Below are 18,330 nucleotides of genomic sequence, written 5' to 3' on the forward strand. Positions count from 1 at the left end.
CTTACGCCTAGCAATGCCGGTCCGCACGAACCTTCCAGCCTTCGAAGACTCCACGAAGTCAAACAGACAGTCAGGATCCTCCTGCAAATGTTCTTGAACCTCATCGTATCGCGACTTTCGCCACCTGCCTGCGGAATTGGCCACCACTTCAAACGGCTCAAACAATCCAACTATCGAACCAAGGTTCATGCTCAAGGTCACCGCAATTTCGTCGCTGGTCAGTAGGCTTGTGCTGCAACATTGATCGCCAGCTTCAATCGTCTGGATCCTCATCATCGATGAAACGGCAGTCAACCCGAGGTCGACAGACTCGACGTCTCCTTCTCAAGTGTCTTGAAACGAGCGTATATAAACCCGCAAATCGTCCCCAAGAACGCACTTTCGTTCCAGCATCGGTCACTCTCATTTGACATCAAGCACATTGTCATTCCTTGAACAACACACATTCCTTCACAGACACAATGCATACCCAATCCATCATCATCACCGTTGCTGTTGGCGCTGCTGGCATCGCCAACTGCATGCCTGCTGTGGGTCGCCGTAGCCCTCAGTTGCAGCAGGATGGCTTCAGTGGTGGTAACAACTATGGTGCGAGCAAGTACCAAGGTGGTGGCTACCAAGGTGGCGGCTACCAAGGCGGCGGACAGCCAGGCGGACAAGGAGGAGGGTTCCCCTTCTCGATTCTCAATGGCCTTGGCGGAGGCGGTGGTCAGGGAGGTGGCATCCTGTAAGTGACTGAATTCCAAACCCGTCAATTCGTTAGCTGACTCAACGACTCGCACAGTCCATTCGGCGGCGGCAGCGGTGGCGGTCCTGGCGGCGGCTTGTTCTCCAGTGTGAGCAACGTCCTGTAAGTGAGATCGCAGCAGCCGAACTCATCTTTCTGCTAACTTCTGTGACAAGTCCACTCGGAGGTGGCTCTGGTGGCGGCCTCGGTGGCCTCTTGAAGCGAGAAGAGCAAAAGGCGCAGAATGGCCAAGACGACGACGATTGCAGCGAGCAATGCGAAGATTACTGCGACCAGTACTTCGACGGTCAGGTAAGCCACACCCACAATCCCAAACGAGTCACAGGCTCTGCATGCTGACTGCAATACCAGGACTGGCAAGAGCAGCAATGCGAGAATTGGTGCCCCCAGGCCTGCTCCCAAGGCAACGGCGGTTACAAACCCGGCCAAGAAGGCGACCCCGAGCAAGCCTTCTGCTCCATCTGGGACCAACTTTAGAACAACAACGGTGGCTGGAACCAGGGCGGCTTCGGCCAGAACTTCGGTCAGAGTGGTTTCCAGAAGCGTCAGACTATCGATCGCATCGCCCCTGGGTTTGGTCCTGGACCAGCGGTCATTCCTGGCAATGTAAACCGTCCTGGACAATACGGTGGTGGTGCTCAGCAGTGCCCGATCTGGCAGCAGGGTGGCTATCAGGGTGGTCAATTCTAGGCCACTCGCCACGTGCTAGTCGAGGGTGTCTGTCGACGAGCCTTGACAGCGAGTTGCTGGAAAGTGTTGCTGGTGGAACGTCGGTTTTGTAGAACTAGTCTCCTTGGTGCTTGATGTTTCTCGTGGGCACAGTCGTTGATCAGAAAATGGAAAGCTTTGCTTTGCTGCCTACATTGTCAAGTCTCCTGTCTGGCCGTACTTGTTATCAAATGTTTAAAACGTTTTTTCGCCTGCATTGCTCTCCTTGGGCTTCCTAATGGACAGCCACCTGCAATCTCACAGATATAGGATCTATAAAGCTGAATCTTGCCGACTGCGTCTACGCTAGTTCAAGCTCTCTCCGACATATGAGCTTCCAAAAATGGCCGCTAATGAAGCATGCTTGGAAGAAACAACAGCATAGTACCCCTTTCGAATCCTTATGACCTAGTTACCGCGTCCGCCATTCGAGGACTCCAATGCAGCCTCAAGTACCTCAGCATGGCCAGTCCCCTTCACAAACCCTTCAAACCCCACCAGTCCCCGTCGACTCTGTAATCCCCCCATCCACCACAAGCGGATGACTAGTAATATACTTCGCCGCATCACTCGCGAGAAATACCACCGCATTCGCCACATCGACACTACCGCCCATCCTGCCCATAGGAACATTATGCTGGGTGATCTTCCTCGCGACCTCTCGATCCTCTTCCCTATCACTCCTCTCCATATTCTCGACCAGCGGAGTGTACATCAATCCAGGAACAACGCAGTTCATCCGGACGCCTTTGGAGGCGTACATGCATCCGGTCGCTTTGGTGTATTGAATCACGGCGGCTTTTGCGGTGGCGTAAGCGATTTGCGGCTTGCCGATGTAGCGTAAGGCTGTTATGGAGGCGTTGTTGACGATCGAGCCGGAGCCTTGTCGTTCCATGATGGGGAGGACCAGACGGCAGCACCGGAAGACGCTGTTGAGGTTTAGGTCGAATTGCTTTTGCCAGAGTTCTTCGGAGATAGTTCCTGGGTCTCCAGGAGCGGTCATCCCGACGTTGTTGTATAGGATGTGTATCCGGCCGTGCTTGTCCAATGCTCCATTGACGAATTTCTCGATGTCGTTGATGTTGGTCATGTCGGCGGCTACTACATCGCAGATGGCTTCGGGTTTGTCCTTCAGGAGTCGTTGTTTGGTATACTCGGCTGCTTCGATCTTTAGGTCACAGCCAAAGATCTTGACGCCGTTAGCTGCGAGCAACCTCGCTGTTGCTGCTCCATTGCCCCAGGTGGGTGAATCAGGGATACCGACTTGGCCGATTCCTGTGATCAGTGCGACTTTGCCTTTCAGGTCAGGATATATAGGGAATTTAGAAGTCATGACGGAACACCGGTACGAAATTACAGGGTGAGGTAAAAGGCTGGAAGATCTTGAAGACGAACGGATGTTCTTTTGAGAAATACTGAGAATGGCAAGGACAACGGCTATCACTTGCCTCGAGACGAGTGACATGCATCCCAAACAAGGGATATCAGCATTGGAAAGTGCTCCGAAGTCGTCATCCTAACCATTTCCACTGCCACGAGGGGTAGATGGAGCCTTGAAGTGGAGGACCGAGGGTTCGAGATTCCAGCCTTGTTTGAGCAATCGCGCCCAGGCGAGAAATTTATTGTGTAGCAACTGAGTTCTGAATGCTCTCTATACCAATCTGCGATGTCGGCGGAATATTTTTGCGATGATGTTGTTTTGAAGACGGTCAAAGGCCGATGAGGTGAAGTGGGAGTCGAACCTCACCTCAAGCGCACGGTCCAGCGGATGACGATCCTCACTTCAACTCGATGCTCTTCCTCTTCTCTTTCTTCTACATTCTGTCCAAATTGCATAAGAAACACCAATTGATGCTCCTATGACTCCGCCAAACGCTTCCGTAAGATCAATTGGTTAATAAGACAGAGCTCCGAGTCCCTTCCGTTCCCTTGTCTCCCATCTCGTTTCATTCCAACATCTCTTGAACCTGCCATCTTCTTATTACATCCGCCAGGAGAAAGACTACCATCTTACTGGCACGACCAACACCTACAAGTCAAAACCATGCCGACCCAACAATACCCCCTCTCTCCACCCTCCCTAGACGAACTCGCCCAAGTCCTCAAACCCGCCCTCGAATCCAACTACAAAACCTCCTCCATCACCGTCTCCCCCTGTCCAGACCTCCGCCAACCCCCCTACCACCTCGCCACCTCAGGCCTCACAGGAAACGAAAGCATAGCAGACATCGGCGGCCAACCGAACCTCTTCCCCACACCGCGCCTCGACTGCAAATGGTCCCTCCTCAACCTCGCCCGCGAAATGCAAATGTCCCCCACAGGCGGCCACCTCCTCGGCGCCGGCGCCGGACCCTTCCACATCATCGGCATGAACTCAGAACTCGCCCCGAACCTCAGCTGGAGAGACTCCTTCGATAACCTCGACAACCAGACCTACTACACCAAATACGAAGACCCCCCGGGGGAACCCTCCTGCGAACCCTCCCCAACCCCCGACTGCGCCCTCATGATCAACCTCTACGGCAGCGCGGGGCTCCCGGGCCCCGTCCTCAAAATCACCGCCAAAGGCCGCCGCGGCTCTCAGAAATCCTTCACCGACCTCCTCCGCCACGCCCTGCACGCCCACTACGGCGACGCGCGCCCCATCTCCCTCGGCGGCGTCTTCCTGCTCAAGTCCGGCAAGGCCAAATTCCACGTCATGCCCGACTTCCCCCCAGCCTCCCAGCTGCCCTTCAAAGACGCCAAACACCTCAACGACTGGCTCACCTACCACGACTTCCCCGGGCCCATCGTGTGTCTGACGGTTTTCCACTCTGCGGATCCGGAGAAGAAAATGGGGTTGAGGATGGAGCATACGCATTGTTTCGAGGCCGGGGGTGGGGGGAGTGGTGGGCATTATCATTATGATTTGGATGAGGGGGAGGAGGGGGGAGAGGAGGTTGAGTATGAGGCGTATTTGAATGCGGCTAAGGTGATTTATCGGATTGATCGGCCGGAGGTGACGTTGGAGAGGGATTTGCATGATTGAGTGAGTTGGTGAGTTGATTGATAGAGAGAGTGATTTGAGCGAGGGGATGAGGAGGTCGGGTGAAAGTTCAGTTTTTGATGGCTCACATACGATTATGCTGAGGCCAACGAGAAGAAGATCTCACTGCATCGATTGAGCAACGTACCACGAATACTATAAGGAAGCACTGTACGTGATCAATCTAAAAAGACAAATTTTCATCAATTCACGCTATGGGTATTTTGCTTACAGTCGTAGTAATAATAGTAATCGGATGGAGTTGAATAGACCAAAAATCGCAGCGCAGGGGGTATCCCAGTCTCAAAGGTTGTGCGCCCGTCGTGTGTGCCCAATTTTGCACAATCCGAACCCAATATCTCAAAGCGCCTCACTCCTGTCCCGTTTTTTTCCTTGGTTAACCTGTCATCAAAGTCGTGGGTGTGTTTTTTGGTGTCTGCAAGTGTCGTTCAGTTCCATCCATTCCCTCGTAAAGATTCCTCGCTTTCCTCGCGACATCCCTCGAACCATGGGGATCGGAGAGCGTCGCTGATCGTAAATCTGATGTCAATCTCTTTCTCCAGGCAGCCTTTGACCAGGTCGATGACGTCTCCGCCTCCTGCTGCGACTTCGCGAAGTGCGGTCTCGTCCCAGTCTGCTCTGAGGATCAGTTCGGCCGTTTTGCTGGGCATCGCATGTTTGAATGGCAGGTCGCCTGTACAAAGTGCGTAGACGATGACACCGAAAGCCCAGACATCGCCAGCTGTCTCGAATAGCTTGCGATTGACGGAGAGACCTTTCGGAGAGGCGTATTCCAGCGTACCAATGATTGACGAGGCAGTAGTAACGGGTATTTCAGTCGAAAGCGACAAATGCTCTGAGTATCTGTCTGGCGCTGTCGTCTCATCGATGCTCTCACTGTGGAGGAAATCCGCCAGACCAAAATCGCAGAGTCTGAGGTTACCACCTTCGACATCAGCATTAGGCACTGTCAAGTCAACCAGACAGTTCTCCAGTTTGACATCGCGATGACAGACCCGGATGTCTTCATGCAAGTATCTCAAAGCGCACGCCAGTTGGTATGCGTAGCTTTTGGCAAGATGCGCAGGAAGACCTTTTCGCCCGTTGTTGGCTGATGCGTTCTGCCTGCACTTTCGTACCAGATCGAAGAGTGTACCGCCAACGTTGAGGTCCATAACACAGAAGGTTGCGAAATCGGTCTCATACACGGCGTGCAGGCTCAGTATGTGCCGATGTTTGAGATATCGCCAGATCGATACTTCATGCTCCACTTCTTGCTGTGCCTTGTCGTTGTCGGCTTCGTTGACCCCACCGATATTTCTGCGGACGATTTTGACAGCGCGAACGACTCGATGGCCATTTTCTTCAAGCGAATGGACTTCTTTGACAACGCCAAAGCCTCCGCGATTGATGGTCCGACCTATAACGTATTCGTTGTTGAGACCAATGGACTGACCTTCATCATCAGGCTTGGGCTCGGCAGCCGCTTCCTCGGCTTCTGCCTTGGCCCAGTTTGAGAGGAAAGCATGCGCAGGACTGACTGAAGTGTTAGCAGATGTAGATCGCCGCGAGTTGCGTCTGGATCCAGAGTTAGGTATCCTCGAGGGGCGTGGCATACGTATGGACCGTGTGCTCGAATTTCTGCTGAGCTGATCACGGTCGAATTCTGCGGTCGGCGACATCAGAACAGGCGAGTACACAGAATGATCGACCCGCTGCGATTCAGGTATTGTTTGCGGCGAGACTGTTAATTTGGCGGCTATTGATTCGATCGAGTCGGTAAGGGCGCTGGTGCTTGTAGGTGACACAGGAGTCTGCAGCTCGCGATCATTGCTGGGAGATATCGTCGATGCGGATGTCAGGGAGGCTGTTATTGACCGGTCCAGGTCGTTTGATATCGCTGCCTCGGTCGTCGCTATTCGATCGCCGGACAGGATCTCCTGCGCACCCAAAGTAAGCGAGATATTCCCACGACGCTCAGTCCGGGCGCTATGTACCGGTGAATGGGTTCGTCTTGAACTCGACCGGGTTGTAGATTCCCACTGGTCCTCCTCCTGTCCGATTAGCCACCTCATCGCTGTGGGGCTTCGTGTCCTCAGCTCGTCTCGGCGGAGACTTTCCTCTTGCTCTTCCCTTTGGGCCGGGTCCGCGTTCAGATGTTGAACTAAGAGGGATTCGCTTCCCGTCGTCGGTTGTAACGTGCGGGCAGAAGGATATGGTCCTTCCACGCTGCCTAAGGCTTGCCTGGAGAGCCTCGACCTCGGCGTAGCGCTGCTCTGCGCGGCTGGCGGAGAAGGCGCGCCATGAGACGCCTGAGCCATTCTGCTTGGGCTTGTCGACGCGCTTGACATCGAGGTGCTTGCTGGGTTCGCCGTTGGTGCTGTTTGCTTTGCGTTCCGGAGAGTTGCCGCTGTCGGCGCTGTTCTTGCGAGAGGAGACGGCTTCCTCGTCACTGTCGCTGTCCTGCAGGTATTTCTGGAATCTGGGGTTAGCGTCGGGTTATACGAGTCACGTGATTGCAGCAGTGTTTCATACCGTGCCGGCAAAGGGCGACGCGACGGTGTGTTTGGGAGGTGCGATTATGTTTTTTGGAGACTGCTCTTTCGCTGCGAGCGTGTCGCCTCGGGGGGTCTGAGAGCGGGCACTGGGGTCGTTGGAGCCCTTGCGGGATGCCGGGCTGTCGCTACGGGAGAGGCGCACAAGAGGTTCGTCGTCGCTGCTCTCGTCGAGATATGCCAACGGACCAGCCGCGAGCACAGCAGCCTTCTTGGGGTCGGTGCTGGGGAGGGCACCAGGCAGCGAGCCTCGTCGGCCAGCTCCGTCGATCACGCGCTGCGCTGCAAGTTTCGCAGGCGCCGGGCTGGGACGGCGGTCGGTTCTCTTCTTCTGCGTCGGGACGTCTAGGAAGTCATCGTCGCTGTCTCGCAGGGCGTCGAGAGATGCAAAGGGTGAGGCGACGCTCGTTTTGGCCGGGGCGGTTGCCGGTGTCTTGGCTGCGGCCGGAGCCTTGGTCTTGGTCCTGCTCTTCCTGCCTTCGTCCTCACTGTCATCATCAAACGTCTCGGCAAAGGGGTCGCGGCGCCGGCGGGCGGTCTGTACGCGGAGACCACTGAAATGTCGCTGGATGTCGTAGGCGGCCATATAAGCCTATCCACTGCTGTTATTGGGGCGAAGGGGTGCTTGGGCTGGAGATGTTGGGCGGCGGCGGCAGCAGAAACAACATCAGCGGGCGTCGCGCAGCAGGCAGGAGGCAATAATAAGACGTCGCCGCGGACAGCAGCAACGGCGGTGCAGACGTAATAGCAGGGCTAGTACATGGGGCAGTCGTAGGGGCGGTACCGGTTCCAGACAGCGGCGAGCCGACTCTGGGAGCGCGCACAAGAAGGTTGATTTCTGGAGATTGAGCGTCAGGCAATGGTGAGGGGCACACGAGCTGCCCTTGCCTGCTTTATGAGCAATGCGCAACTCAAACCGGCGGTACAAGGGAACGTATAGACGTGCGCCAAGTAAACACAGCCTCCTCAGCAGCGTCCGTCATTGCTTGGATTTCTTACAGGTCTGAGAACAAAGCCGATTTGAGAGCAGCGCAACGCTGGGTGGAGACGTAGCTTGCTCGACACCACAGTCTGGCCATGGCCCGCCCTTCCCCGCCGCTGCCTCTGTCCTCGCCCACAGCCAAACTGCACCTCGTCGCAGCCTAAGCTGCTCTGGCTTCACGTCATCGTTAAACGGCGCTCTAGTAAGCACTGAACGTCCTCCTTAGCCTGCACCTTTCGCGGGGATGCGTAGATCACTCTTCAATGTGCCGGGGTCATGCTCGCCTGCTAGCAGCCCCTCCCGCGACCAAGCGACGCCAACGTGCCGCAACAGCTGGTCGATGCTTGCCTGGTCGCCGGCACTGTGCATAGCACGATGCGGCCGAGAGGCTGTAGATGCCACGGGGGCTGTTGATGTCGAGATCGGTCGAGGTGCGTGCTGTGCAGTGTGTCTGCTCGTTCGGCCTCCCCATAGCAGGCCAGAGCAGCATCCATACACGGCGGCGCTCGGCCAGACGCGGATGATCACATGCCAGGCGCCTGCCGGATGGAGAGAGGTGGTGCTGGCGATTTGCAGCTGAGCTGGCAGCTTGTGCAGCGAGCCAAGACGACGAAGGAGTGGCCAAGACAGAGGACTCGGGTGAGCAGATAAGTATGATTGCACTCTTGGGACATGAAGTGAGGTGCAAATAAACGCGGCTAATGAACGGCCTGTACGTTGTTGCTCGCATAGGCCATCGATGGCCTGCATCTCTCGAGCAGAAAATGGCTCATTCTCCAGAGCCGCATGCTCGATTAGCTCGGGGCCTGTCAGGACTCAGGTCACGCTCACGGCGGCACCACCTCGCGAGAGTGGTACCTCACATACCGGCATCAATGCAATGCGCGAGTGGTGCAAGGCCAAGACGCCCATACGACGCCATCCAGGACACTTGGATATTAATGCCGCAGTGGAGAAGACAGTCAACTCGGAGCTACAGTAGTCAGACGGCAGCATCAGCAGGGTCAAAGGCCAATTGCTCCTTCAACAAGTAGCGATAGCTTCAACGGGTGGCCATTGGCTGTGATTGACATAATGGTGTAGACTCTCGCCTACAAGCTTGATCATCTGTCAGACATCGGAGCTCGATGCCCTGCCTGAGTAGTGAGATCCTCGAGCAAGCGGCGTTGACACGAGTAGTCGTCACGTGCTCATTTCCACCAAGCTCTCGTGATGATGTTGATGCTGATAAGTTGATGGTCTGCCTCTCCATGCTCGAGATGGTGAAGAGGTGAGGTGGTGGTGGAGTTGCGATGTCGAAGACGTATGCGTTGGGATTGCTGCCTCAGGCACGGAGCGCACGTGCCATCACAAACGGTCGTCTAGCGATGAACTTGGAAGCTCAGCAAGCAACACAGCGACTGCCGTGACGGTTGATAGCGACTGCGCAGCATGTAGACAGCTCCTCACCGCTGCACCCTCGCTCGCCCATACTCCAATATCTCGTCTGCGCTCCGTGAGGCTCTGCTTGCTGCACCCGGGCCAATAGCAAGCATCATACACCACCTCGATACATTCACATGACGCGCCGCTGCGCTCCATAGCTGCCAGCAAACAACCCACCACCTCCTCTCCAGGCCCGCCGCGGCCGCGCATGCGAGCAACATCCACATAAGCATGGCCGACCTGTGTCGCAAGATCTTCTCCTGCTGCGGAAGTACGCCTCTCCCTGCTGCGTTCCCAGCTGCTATGCACACCGCGCATGTCTCAGATGCTAACCGCACGTCATTCTTATTGCAGGCCGCTCCAAGGTCGACTACGATAATGTCCTGGCCGACTCGGAAAGGGAAGCAGTCGCCGACCTCCTCAACTACCTCGAGAATGTACTGTACGCCCAACGCCTCGAAGCCTGTCTTGCCCTGCTGCAAGACGTTCGACGGCGCCCCAACTTGTATGCGCCTGCTAATGAGACTGCCACACAGAGAGGCGAGACCGACTTCTTCTCCGGCGAACCGCTCGCCGCGCTCTCCACCCTCGTCTACAGCCAAAACATCGACCTGCAGCGAAGCGCCAGCTTGACCTTTGCCGAAATCACAGAAAGAGGCATGTTTGAGAGATCCGGCACATGCAGGAAAGATACAACTGACACAGTGCACCGCAGATGTCAGACCGGTAGACAGGGCGACCCTCGAGCCTATCCTATACCTCCTCGAAAGCCCAGACATTGAGGTACAGCGCGCCGCCTCGGCTGCGTTGGGTAACCTTGCCGTAGATGGTACCACCCACCAATATAACATGCTTTGGATGTGTAGCAGCGCTGACAGCGATGCAGGCCAGAACAAAACTTTGATTGTCTCCCTGGGCGGACTCACTCCCCTCATCCGCCAAATGAACAGCCCCAACGTCGAAGTCCAGTGCAACGCCGTCGGCTGCATAACGAACCTGGCCACACATGAAGAAAATAAAGCAAGAATAGCCCGATCAGGCGCCCTGGCGCCACTGACTCGTCTGGCCAAGAGCAAAGATATGCGGGTACAGCGAAACGCTACAGGCGCGCTGTTGAATATGACACACTCGGACGACAACAGACAGCAACTTGTCTCCGCAGGCGCGATCCCAGTGCTTGTGAGCTTGCTCAGCAGTCCAGACACAGACGTACAGTACTACTGTACCACTGCTCTCAGCAACATCGCCGTGGACAGCACCAATCGAAAGAGGCTATCACAAACAGAGAACAAACTGGTGCAGAGCTTAGTCCACCTGATGAAAGGCCAGGCACCAAAAGTGCAATGCCAGGCCGCCTTGGCTCTCAGAAACCTTGCCAGCGACGAGAAGTATCAACTGGAGATCGTACGAGCCGGAGGCCTTCCACCATTATTGCAGTTGCTACAAAGCAGCTACCTGCCTTTAATCCTTTCAGCAGTTGCATGTATTCGCAACATCAGCATACATCCCATGAACGAGTCACCAATCATCGATGCTGGATTCTTGAAACCGCTCGTCGATCTCCTCGGCTCGACAGACAATGAAGAAATCCAATGCCACGCAATCTCAACGCTACGAAATCTGGCGGCTTCGTCCGACAAGAACAAGCAACTGGTACTACAAGCAGGCGCAGTGCAAAAGTGCAAAGAGCTTGTTCTCGACGTACCGCTCAGTGTACAATCGGAGATGACGGCTGCGATAGCTGTCTTGGCACTGTCCGACGATTTGAAGCCACAACTATTGGATCTTGGTGTCTTTGACGTGCTCATCCCATTGACAGAGAGTGAAAGCATAGAAGTCCAAGGGAACAGTGCTGCTGCTCTGGGCAACTTGAGCAGCAAAGGTGAGCATAGCACCAAATATTTACCTTTCTGATGGCTAACGCAGATCAGTGGGCGACTACTCCCTCTTCTTGACCTCATGGAACCAACCCTCAGGTGGCATTCACGGCTACCTCAATCGCTTCCTTGCATCAGGAGACCCCACGTTCCAACATATCGCCATTTGGACTCTTTTGCAGCTTCTGGAATCCGGTGATCAGAAACTCGTCGAAACCATCAACAAGTCAGAAGACGTCATGCGAATGGTCCGCGAAATCAGCGAAAAGACTGTAGAGTCGGAGGATGAAGGTGACGAGAGCGAGGACGGAGAGGGCGAAGTCGTGGCTCTGGCTCGACGGTGTCTGGAAATCAGCAATGGCGACGCATCTGGCAAGACCGATAGCATGCTCAGCCAGCCGTCGTCTTTAAAGGTCTGAAGACTTGACCATTCTACGTCCGTCATCATCATCATCATCATCATCATCATCATCATCATACCCTTTGGGATACAAGGCCTTCTTCAGTACCTCCTCCGATCCTGGATGCTGGGCAAACCGGGTATCAAACCGACCAAGCAGTGTTTTGAGCATTTCAGTGTGCAAGTATTGAGCGAAGCAAGCGAGCGAAAACATTTCCACATTTTGAGAACCAGCATTCTGTCCGGCGTTGTTCACACAGGCAAAGGGGCGGGGTTGGTTTCTTCTTTTTCTCTCTTTGTATGAGGGCGCAGGCGAAGTCTGAGAGATACGACGATGAGTAATTCATGGGATTCATTGGATGTGTGCGCGCGCTCGATTCCCGTTAGGGAGGGCATCAGTTGTATTGATTTGTCTGGCGGGGGTGTCCCACTGGCAGGCAGGCAGGCAAGTAAAGAGATAAAGATGGCATGAGGTTCTGGATTGTCCGTGGCGTGCTCTTTCATGATCTCAAGCTGTAGTGACAGATGATTCTTCGACCAGGTATCTCCACGATGCAATAAAGATGCGGCAACGACCAGCAGAAGAAGCAAGTAGAGGATGTGGCAAATTGTATGATGTCGAAAGCTAATAAGCGAAGCAGTGCGGCGATGATGTTAATCTAATCTATCTACCTTTTCTGTCGCCACTTTATTGTGGAGCCGGGATAGTATCGAATTGTTACCAACTGGATGAGCAGGTGTCTATTGAGTGCGGTTTATATCGATGGATAGAGTGAGGCGGAGAAGTGTACCGTTGTTAATGCGAATTAGACGGATTGGGTCGTGGTATAAAAGCATAGGGATTCAACGGACAAGAATGGGGTTGCTGGCATGAAGGGAAAAGACCACTTTCGAGGTTAAGCAAGAACACTAAACAAAGAGAGGACTCTCAGCTGTCGCCATACACCTCGTCTTCTGATCGACCCCTTTCGCCACAGCCCGGGGATGACAGCACCGAACGGCATCAACGGCACCCCTCTCACAGTACACTACCCAGCCTTCCTCACCGAAGACGCGCCTCGACCACCTGACAACCAACGCTCCATCGAACCCCCCCAACGTATCGACCTCCTCGTCGACTGCATCACGCACCTGACCAATGAGGGAACCCATTTACCCATCCCCATCGGACAGCTCTTCGTCCTCACGAATCGACTGCTGCAGGCGAGGGGCAGGGAGAGGGAGGTGTTTGGGTTTGTGGAATTTAAGGCGGTGGTGAGGTGTTGCGTTTTGGATGGGGGGAGGGGGTTTGCGGTGAGGGATGGGAGGTTGGTTAGGAGTGAGGAAAGGATGGAGGAGGAGGAGGTTGTTAGGGAGATTCGGGTGGCTATGGAGGGGGTTGAGGAGGTGGGTAGGGTTAGTGTTGGGGTTTAAGGAGAGGGAGGGATGGTGGGGCTTTGGTAGGAGTGGTTGTTGAGAAGAGGATTGATCGTTGGGATGGTAGATATGTTTGCTGATCTTATGGGAAGGTGGACAGAGGTGTTCACGACAACAACAACGTGTGAGTCTTCTTCTTGTGTATTGAATACATGTGGGCGTGCATGAGCTACGACATCAGGCTGTGTCGCACGGCATGAACGGCAACGGTGATGAGATCCTTCCGTAAATACATCGTCGACGTGTTCTTGACTTTGTTCACGAGTGGCGCTCGACTGTCTTATTAGCAGGGATGCCCAACGTGCCTTCGCTGCGACTTCGCCAACTAGCATCACAACTTCCTCGGATCATCAGAGGACTTCAATACCCATCAAGCAGCACACCCGGACGAACTCGTGGCATAATGTCTTCCAAGCGCCACTGGTGGCACAACGCCGCCATCTACGAAGCCTACCCAGCTTCCTTCAAAGACTCCAACGGCGATGGCATCGGCGACATCCCAGGCCTCATCTCCAAAGTCGAATATCTTGCCAACCTGGGCGTGGACGCCGTCTGGCTCGCAGCATGCTACCGAAGCAGCGGTGTCGATATGGGCTACGATGTCGTCGACTACCGGGACGTTGATCCACAGTACGGTACCGTGGAAGACATCGAGAAGCTGATTGCGAAGCTCAAAGAGCACGGCATGAAGTTGATCATGGATCTGGTCGTCAATCACACGAGTGATGAGCATGCTTGGTTCAAGGAGAGCAGGTCTAGTTTGAAGAATCCCAAGCGTGACTGGTACTTCTGGCGGAAGGGCATTACGATGCGGCTTCCTGACGGTACTGTTGAGCGTCACCCACCGAACAACTGGGAGAGTATCTTCAGGGGCTCGGCGTGGGAGTATGATGAGCGTACGGATGAGTACTACCTCCGCATCTTCAGCAAGCAGCAGCCTGACCTCAACTGGGACAATCCGAAAGTGAGGAAGGCGGTCTACAGCGATATGAGGTTCTGGTTGGAGAAAGGGGTTGCGGGATTCAGGATGGATGTCATCAATATGATCTCCAAGCCGGATGGTCTTCCTGATGCTCCTGTGAAGGATTCGAAGACGCCATGGCAGAATGCTACGGCCTTGTGTTGCAATGGACCTCGGGTGCATGAGTTCTTGAAGGAGATGAGAAAGGAGGCTCTGGATCCTTATGGCGATCAAGTCATGACCGTGGGAGAAGTCATCTGCACAGACAAACCAGCAGACGTCCGCGCATTCACCGACCCCGACCGACAAGAGCTGAACATGGTGTACACCTACGACCTCTTCGGCATCGACATGGGCTCGGGCGGGAAGTTCGACCCACGACCATGGACACTATCCGAGTTCAAGCACGACATCATCAAATGGCAGAACGCCCTCGCGTACTCCAAAGGCGCCTGGCAAACAACCTGGCTCGAATCCCACGACTCCGCTCGCTGCGTAACACGTTTCGGGGACAAAGACCCCAAGAACCGCACCAAAGTCGCCAAAATGCTCGCCCTCCTGCAAAGCACCTTCAGCGGCACTTTCTTCCTCTACCAAGGCCAGGAAATCGGCATGATCAACCTCGATCCCAGCATTCCCCTGAGCGAGTACAAAGACCTCGAGACGCACCAGACCTGGGCTTCCATGCGTGCCGCTCGAGCAGCGCAACATGGCGTTTCCATTGAAGACGTCGACATGGCTCCCTTCCTCACACAAGTCCACCTCAAAGCCCGCGACCACGCTCGCGCGCCCCTCCCCTGGACAGCCTCGTCGCCCTCCGAACCCCACGCAGGCTTCTCCTCCGCCCCACCGAAGGCAAAGACCTGGTCGCCCATGAACACCGACTCCGCAACCTGCAATATAACCTCCCAACTCTCCTCGCCCTCCTCTGTCCTCAACTACTACCGTCACCGGCTCTCCCTGCGCAAGAAATTCGGCGAGACGGTGATTTTCGGGGACTTCGAGGCCGTGGAGGGGACGCTGGGGGACGGGGGTGTGTTCGCGTATTGGCGGAAACCGCTCGTGGAGGAGGAGGGGAAGGCGAGGGGAAAGGACGCGGTGTGCGTGCGGGATATTTTGGTGGTGTTGAATTTGGGGAATGGGGAGGGAGTGGAGTTTAAGATGCCGAAGGGGATGAATGGTGGGGAGGCCTTGAAGTTTTTCGTGCTGGATGATACGTATGGTGGGGAGGGGGCGAAGGGGTTCGTGGGGAGTGGGGAGAACGTCGTGTTGGGGGCTTTTCAGGGGGTGGTGTTTGGGTACTAGATTTGCAGGTGTTAGTTGAGATAGAAAGTTTGTCGTTGCATCAATTCCGTTCGAAAATATACTACCCTGGGTATCTCTTCCTCTACTCGCTTCCCAAAAACGCCTCCCATATCCTTTACTCCTCCCCACCCATCGCCCCAAAATTCTCCATCCCCTTCCTCACATCACCCACAATCTCCTCCGCCTCGCGATGATTCGCCGCCTCGAAATCATACCTCTTCTGCTCCTTCTCCCGGAACACATAGATCCTCACCATCCGCGGATGCTTCCTGCTCACCTTCGCGCCGATGATGCTCGTCATGGGGACGTTCGTCACCTTGCCCGTCGGCGCGGCCAGACTGTCCGGCGCGGCGGGCATGATGGTCATGTATTCCGGCGTGATGATGAGGGTGCGCGGGTGCGTCGCGGCGAAGGAGAGGGGTTGTTTGCGCAGGACGTTGTAGCGTTTGCCTTCGGTGCCGAAGCCTCCTGTTGTCAGGTCGAGCATCGAGGGGCCGGTGGATTTGAGTTCGGATTTTTGTTGCGCGGCCAGGGGGTGCAGCGTGAAGCCTTTCATGCCTTTCTTTTTCGAGTGGCCCGGTGTGGCGTTGGCGGGTGTGAGGTCTAGAGGGGCGTTTGGTGAGGAGCTGCCGGGCGAGCCTGAGAGGCCCATGCCGAACATGCCGTCTCCGCCGCCCATTCCTGAGCCTGCGAAGCGGCGGCGGACGAGGTCGAGGTGGAGTTTGTCATTGAGGGCTTCGATGGTGCGGTCGGGTGGTGCGACGACTTGCGTGCCGTGGACTTTGAAGACGAAGAGGGCTTTGTCTAGGCCGAGACGAGCACATGCTTTCTCGAAGATCTCGGCGATGTAGCTGTCGGTGGTGGTGTCGTAGGACTCGTTGCGAGTAGCGAATGTCGACGGGTCGGTGAATGTGACCATAACTTTGCGCGGTGCACCGGTCTTTGCGGCTCCGGATCGAGTCTCGCGCTGTGGCATGTCTGCAGGGGCCGTCGAGTCCTTGCGCAATGCATTGGGTGCGAAAGACGGACCGGTGATGGGATTTCGTGCTGGATTGAAGGATGGGAAAGCTGGAGTCGGGGGAGCCTCAGTTCCGTTCCTTGACAGAGGCGCTGGTGTAGGAGCTCTTGGGGCCTCCAGTTTCGGCGTAGCCAGAGGAGCAGGTCCTGTGCTTCCCATATCTCCAATCTGAGGAGTCAGTTCCTCGTTCTCCTTGAACTGCTCTTCGGTCGCCTTGACTAGCCCAAACTCATCCCAAGGCTTGTCGCGAGAGCGTCGAGGTGGATTGTTGTTATTGGATGTAAAGTCAATAATCGGTCGAGTGCGTGTCAAAGCCGGAAAATCATAGTCGATTTCCTCATCCTCTACTATTCGAAGAGTCCATCGATTGATGCTGCTTTCGTCTGGTTGTATTTCAGGCTTGTACTCCTCCTCCACGTATCTCCACAAGGCCAGTCCGATCAAGTCTGCAACCGTCACTGGACGATCTTCTTTAATCCTGCGCAATGGGACTTGTATGGGGTCGCTTGGTTTCTCAGAGAACGGGGCATAGATCTTGATCCAGAGGGGATTTGGCTCATCCTTGCCTGAAAACTCGGCGAACTTTTGGAAAGGCTTGTCACTGACACCGCCACTGCCTTTAATCATCATGCTGATCATCCCAACATTCTGCGGTGCCATGCTCTTCGGTCTTTGGCCAGGTGGTAACTTCGGCAGGCGAGGTAACGCTTCCCTGGCTTGCTTCTTTGGAGAACTGTTTGCAGGTGTTATCGCGGGCAGCATATCTGGAGGTGGTTTGAGCGGAGAAGTGGACATTCCGTCGCTCGCTCCAGGTAATCCGAGCATCGAAGGCGAGTCTGCCGTTCCTTCAAATTCATCGCTGAGATCCGAAGCCTCGCCTACATCGATGTCATCGTCGTCTTCATCATCTAGCTCAGAGCCAGCGGTACCATCGCCGTCGTGTTCCTCCTCTTGAATGTCGTCGTCCATTGTCAGCACGCTGGGGCCTTTACCAGGTCGACTTGGAAGCTTCTTCTTGAACTGAGCAGGTGCTGTGTCGTTCTCACTGGATACTTCTGAGCTAGTCGTGGTGTCTCTCCTCGCCCTCTGTTTCACAGCCTCTACTTGTCCCACGCTGCCGCTCCGTAGCCTACCAAACGCGCTTCCTTCTGGCGGCCGGGAAGGGCTAGTGATCATCACCGCGGGCCCATCTTCAAATCCAGCTTTGAGCGTACTGGCCTGTGTTGGGGGTGACGATTTTGCCCGATTTCGAATTGGCATCTTGCTGAACTTGATGCTCTGCGCAGGTCCCTTGGCCAAATCATCTTCATCGCTATCATCACTCAAATCTGAACTGTCATCTTCTTCCAGCTGCTCTTTCCTGCGTCTTCTCTCCCGCTTCCTCTCATTTGCATGTAGCCCAGCTGGGCCAAGTGTATCCTCGCTCCCTTGATGTCCGGTTACCATTCCACCGCCTTCGCCGCCATCTTCCTCCTCTAGTGGTCGCCCAGTTGGCCGCCTTGGCCTCTGAAAGTACTCGTTACTGATCTCAGGCCCGCCGCCAGTAGGAATCGGAGGAGAGTAGCATCGCTTGATCGCGGCGATGTCTGGCACCCATCCTGCGGTTCGAAAAGCTGGATTGTTCAAGATCGCGGGATTGAGGTTGATCAATCGTTCGCCAACGCCGTCGTGGATCTGGTTTAGGTATCCGAGTCGAAGCTGGTAGATGGAGAACCTGGTAATGTCAGCAAGGGACTTGCGTGAGGGACATATAGACGCACTCTTCGTTCATGAGGAGAGACATGGTCGTCGCGGTCGTCAAGGTCGTGAGGAAAGGGCACTGAACCGTGCGCCAGACCAGCTGGCGATTCTACTATCACATGCAGTCTTGAAGTGAATGGTGGGTGATGTGCAGGGGCTACACGTGGAAG

The 18,330-nt window shown here is 55.2% G+C and overlaps 9 protein-coding genes across 9 annotated transcripts; 5 read left to right on the forward strand and 4 right to left on the reverse strand.

The window, feature by feature from the left end:
- Positions 1 to 461: 461 nt before the first annotated feature.
- M409DRAFT_50483 (uncharacterized protein) lies at positions 462 to 1,438 on the forward strand (the record flags this gene model as incomplete). The annotated part of the gene is made up of 4 exons (XM_033811548.1): positions 462 to 727; positions 785 to 850; positions 904 to 1,039; positions 1,226 to 1,438. 4 exons carry the CDS (start codon positions 462 to 464, stop codon positions 1,436 to 1,438), a joined length of 681 nt encoding a protein of 226 aa, XP_033672745.1.
- A 505-nt stretch (positions 1,439 to 1,943) lies between these two features.
- Positions 1,944 to 2,789, reverse strand: M409DRAFT_18090 (uncharacterized protein; the record flags this gene model as incomplete). The annotated part of the gene is made up of 1 exon (XM_033804351.1): positions 1,944 to 2,789. One exon carries the CDS (start codon positions 2,787 to 2,789, stop codon positions 1,944 to 1,946), a length of 846 nt encoding a protein of 281 aa, XP_033672746.1.
- A 711-nt stretch (positions 2,790 to 3,500) lies between these two features.
- On the forward strand, positions 3,501 to 4,484 carry M409DRAFT_50485 (uncharacterized protein; the record flags this gene model as incomplete). Its single annotated transcript, XM_033811549.1, has 1 exon — positions 3,501 to 4,484. The coding sequence occupies one exon, from the start codon at positions 3,501 to 3,503 to the stop codon at positions 4,482 to 4,484; it is 984 nt and encodes a 327-aa protein (XP_033672747.1).
- A 446-nt stretch (positions 4,485 to 4,930) lies between these two features.
- M409DRAFT_50486 (uncharacterized protein) lies at positions 4,931 to 7,622 on the reverse strand (the record flags this gene model as incomplete). Its single annotated transcript, XM_033811550.1, has 3 exons — positions 4,931 to 6,381; positions 6,479 to 6,956; positions 7,017 to 7,622. 3 exons carry the CDS (start codon positions 7,620 to 7,622, stop codon positions 4,931 to 4,933), a joined length of 2,535 nt encoding a protein of 844 aa, XP_033672748.1.
- A 618-nt stretch (positions 7,623 to 8,240) lies between these two features.
- On the reverse strand, positions 8,241 to 8,940 carry M409DRAFT_50487 (uncharacterized protein; the record flags this gene model as incomplete). The annotated part of the gene is made up of 2 exons (XM_033811551.1): positions 8,241 to 8,824; positions 8,886 to 8,940. The coding sequence occupies 2 exons, from the start codon at positions 8,938 to 8,940 to the stop codon at positions 8,241 to 8,243; spliced, it is 639 nt and encodes a 212-aa protein (XP_033672749.1).
- A 734-nt stretch (positions 8,941 to 9,674) lies between these two features.
- Positions 9,675 to 11,739, forward strand: M409DRAFT_63413 (uncharacterized protein; the record flags this gene model as incomplete). The annotated part of the gene is made up of 6 exons (XM_033815589.1): positions 9,675 to 9,714; positions 9,798 to 9,880; positions 9,980 to 10,100; positions 10,159 to 10,272; positions 10,330 to 11,325; positions 11,375 to 11,739. 6 exons carry the CDS (start codon positions 9,675 to 9,677, stop codon positions 11,737 to 11,739), a joined length of 1,719 nt encoding a protein of 572 aa, XP_033672750.1.
- Positions 11,740 to 12,704: 965 nt separating this feature from the next.
- M409DRAFT_18094 (uncharacterized protein) lies at positions 12,705 to 13,133 on the forward strand (the record flags this gene model as incomplete). Its single annotated transcript, XM_033804352.1, has 1 exon — positions 12,705 to 13,133. The coding sequence occupies one exon, from the start codon at positions 12,705 to 12,707 to the stop codon at positions 13,131 to 13,133; it is 429 nt and encodes a 142-aa protein (XP_033672751.1).
- A 406-nt stretch (positions 13,134 to 13,539) lies between these two features.
- On the forward strand, positions 13,540 to 15,402 carry M409DRAFT_18095 (glycoside hydrolase family 13 protein; the record flags this gene model as incomplete). Its single annotated transcript, XM_033804353.1, has 1 exon — positions 13,540 to 15,402. One exon carries the CDS (start codon positions 13,540 to 13,542, stop codon positions 15,400 to 15,402), a length of 1,863 nt encoding a protein of 620 aa, XP_033672752.1.
- Positions 15,403 to 15,517: 115 nt separating this feature from the next.
- On the reverse strand, positions 15,518 to 18,203 carry M409DRAFT_63415 (uncharacterized protein; the record flags this gene model as incomplete). The annotated part of the gene is made up of 2 exons (XM_033815590.1): positions 15,518 to 18,134; positions 18,181 to 18,203. The coding sequence occupies 2 exons, from the start codon at positions 18,201 to 18,203 to the stop codon at positions 15,518 to 15,520; spliced, it is 2,640 nt and encodes an 879-aa protein (XP_033672753.1).
- Positions 18,204 to 18,330: the final 127 nt, after the last annotated feature.

This window comes from Zasmidium cellare, assembly GCF_010093935.1.
Source record: "Zasmidium cellare ATCC 36951 unplaced genomic scaffold M409scaffold_4, whole genome shotgun sequence".
Taxonomy (NCBI): domain Eukaryota; kingdom Fungi; phylum Ascomycota; class Dothideomycetes; order Mycosphaerellales; family Mycosphaerellaceae; genus Zasmidium; species Zasmidium cellare.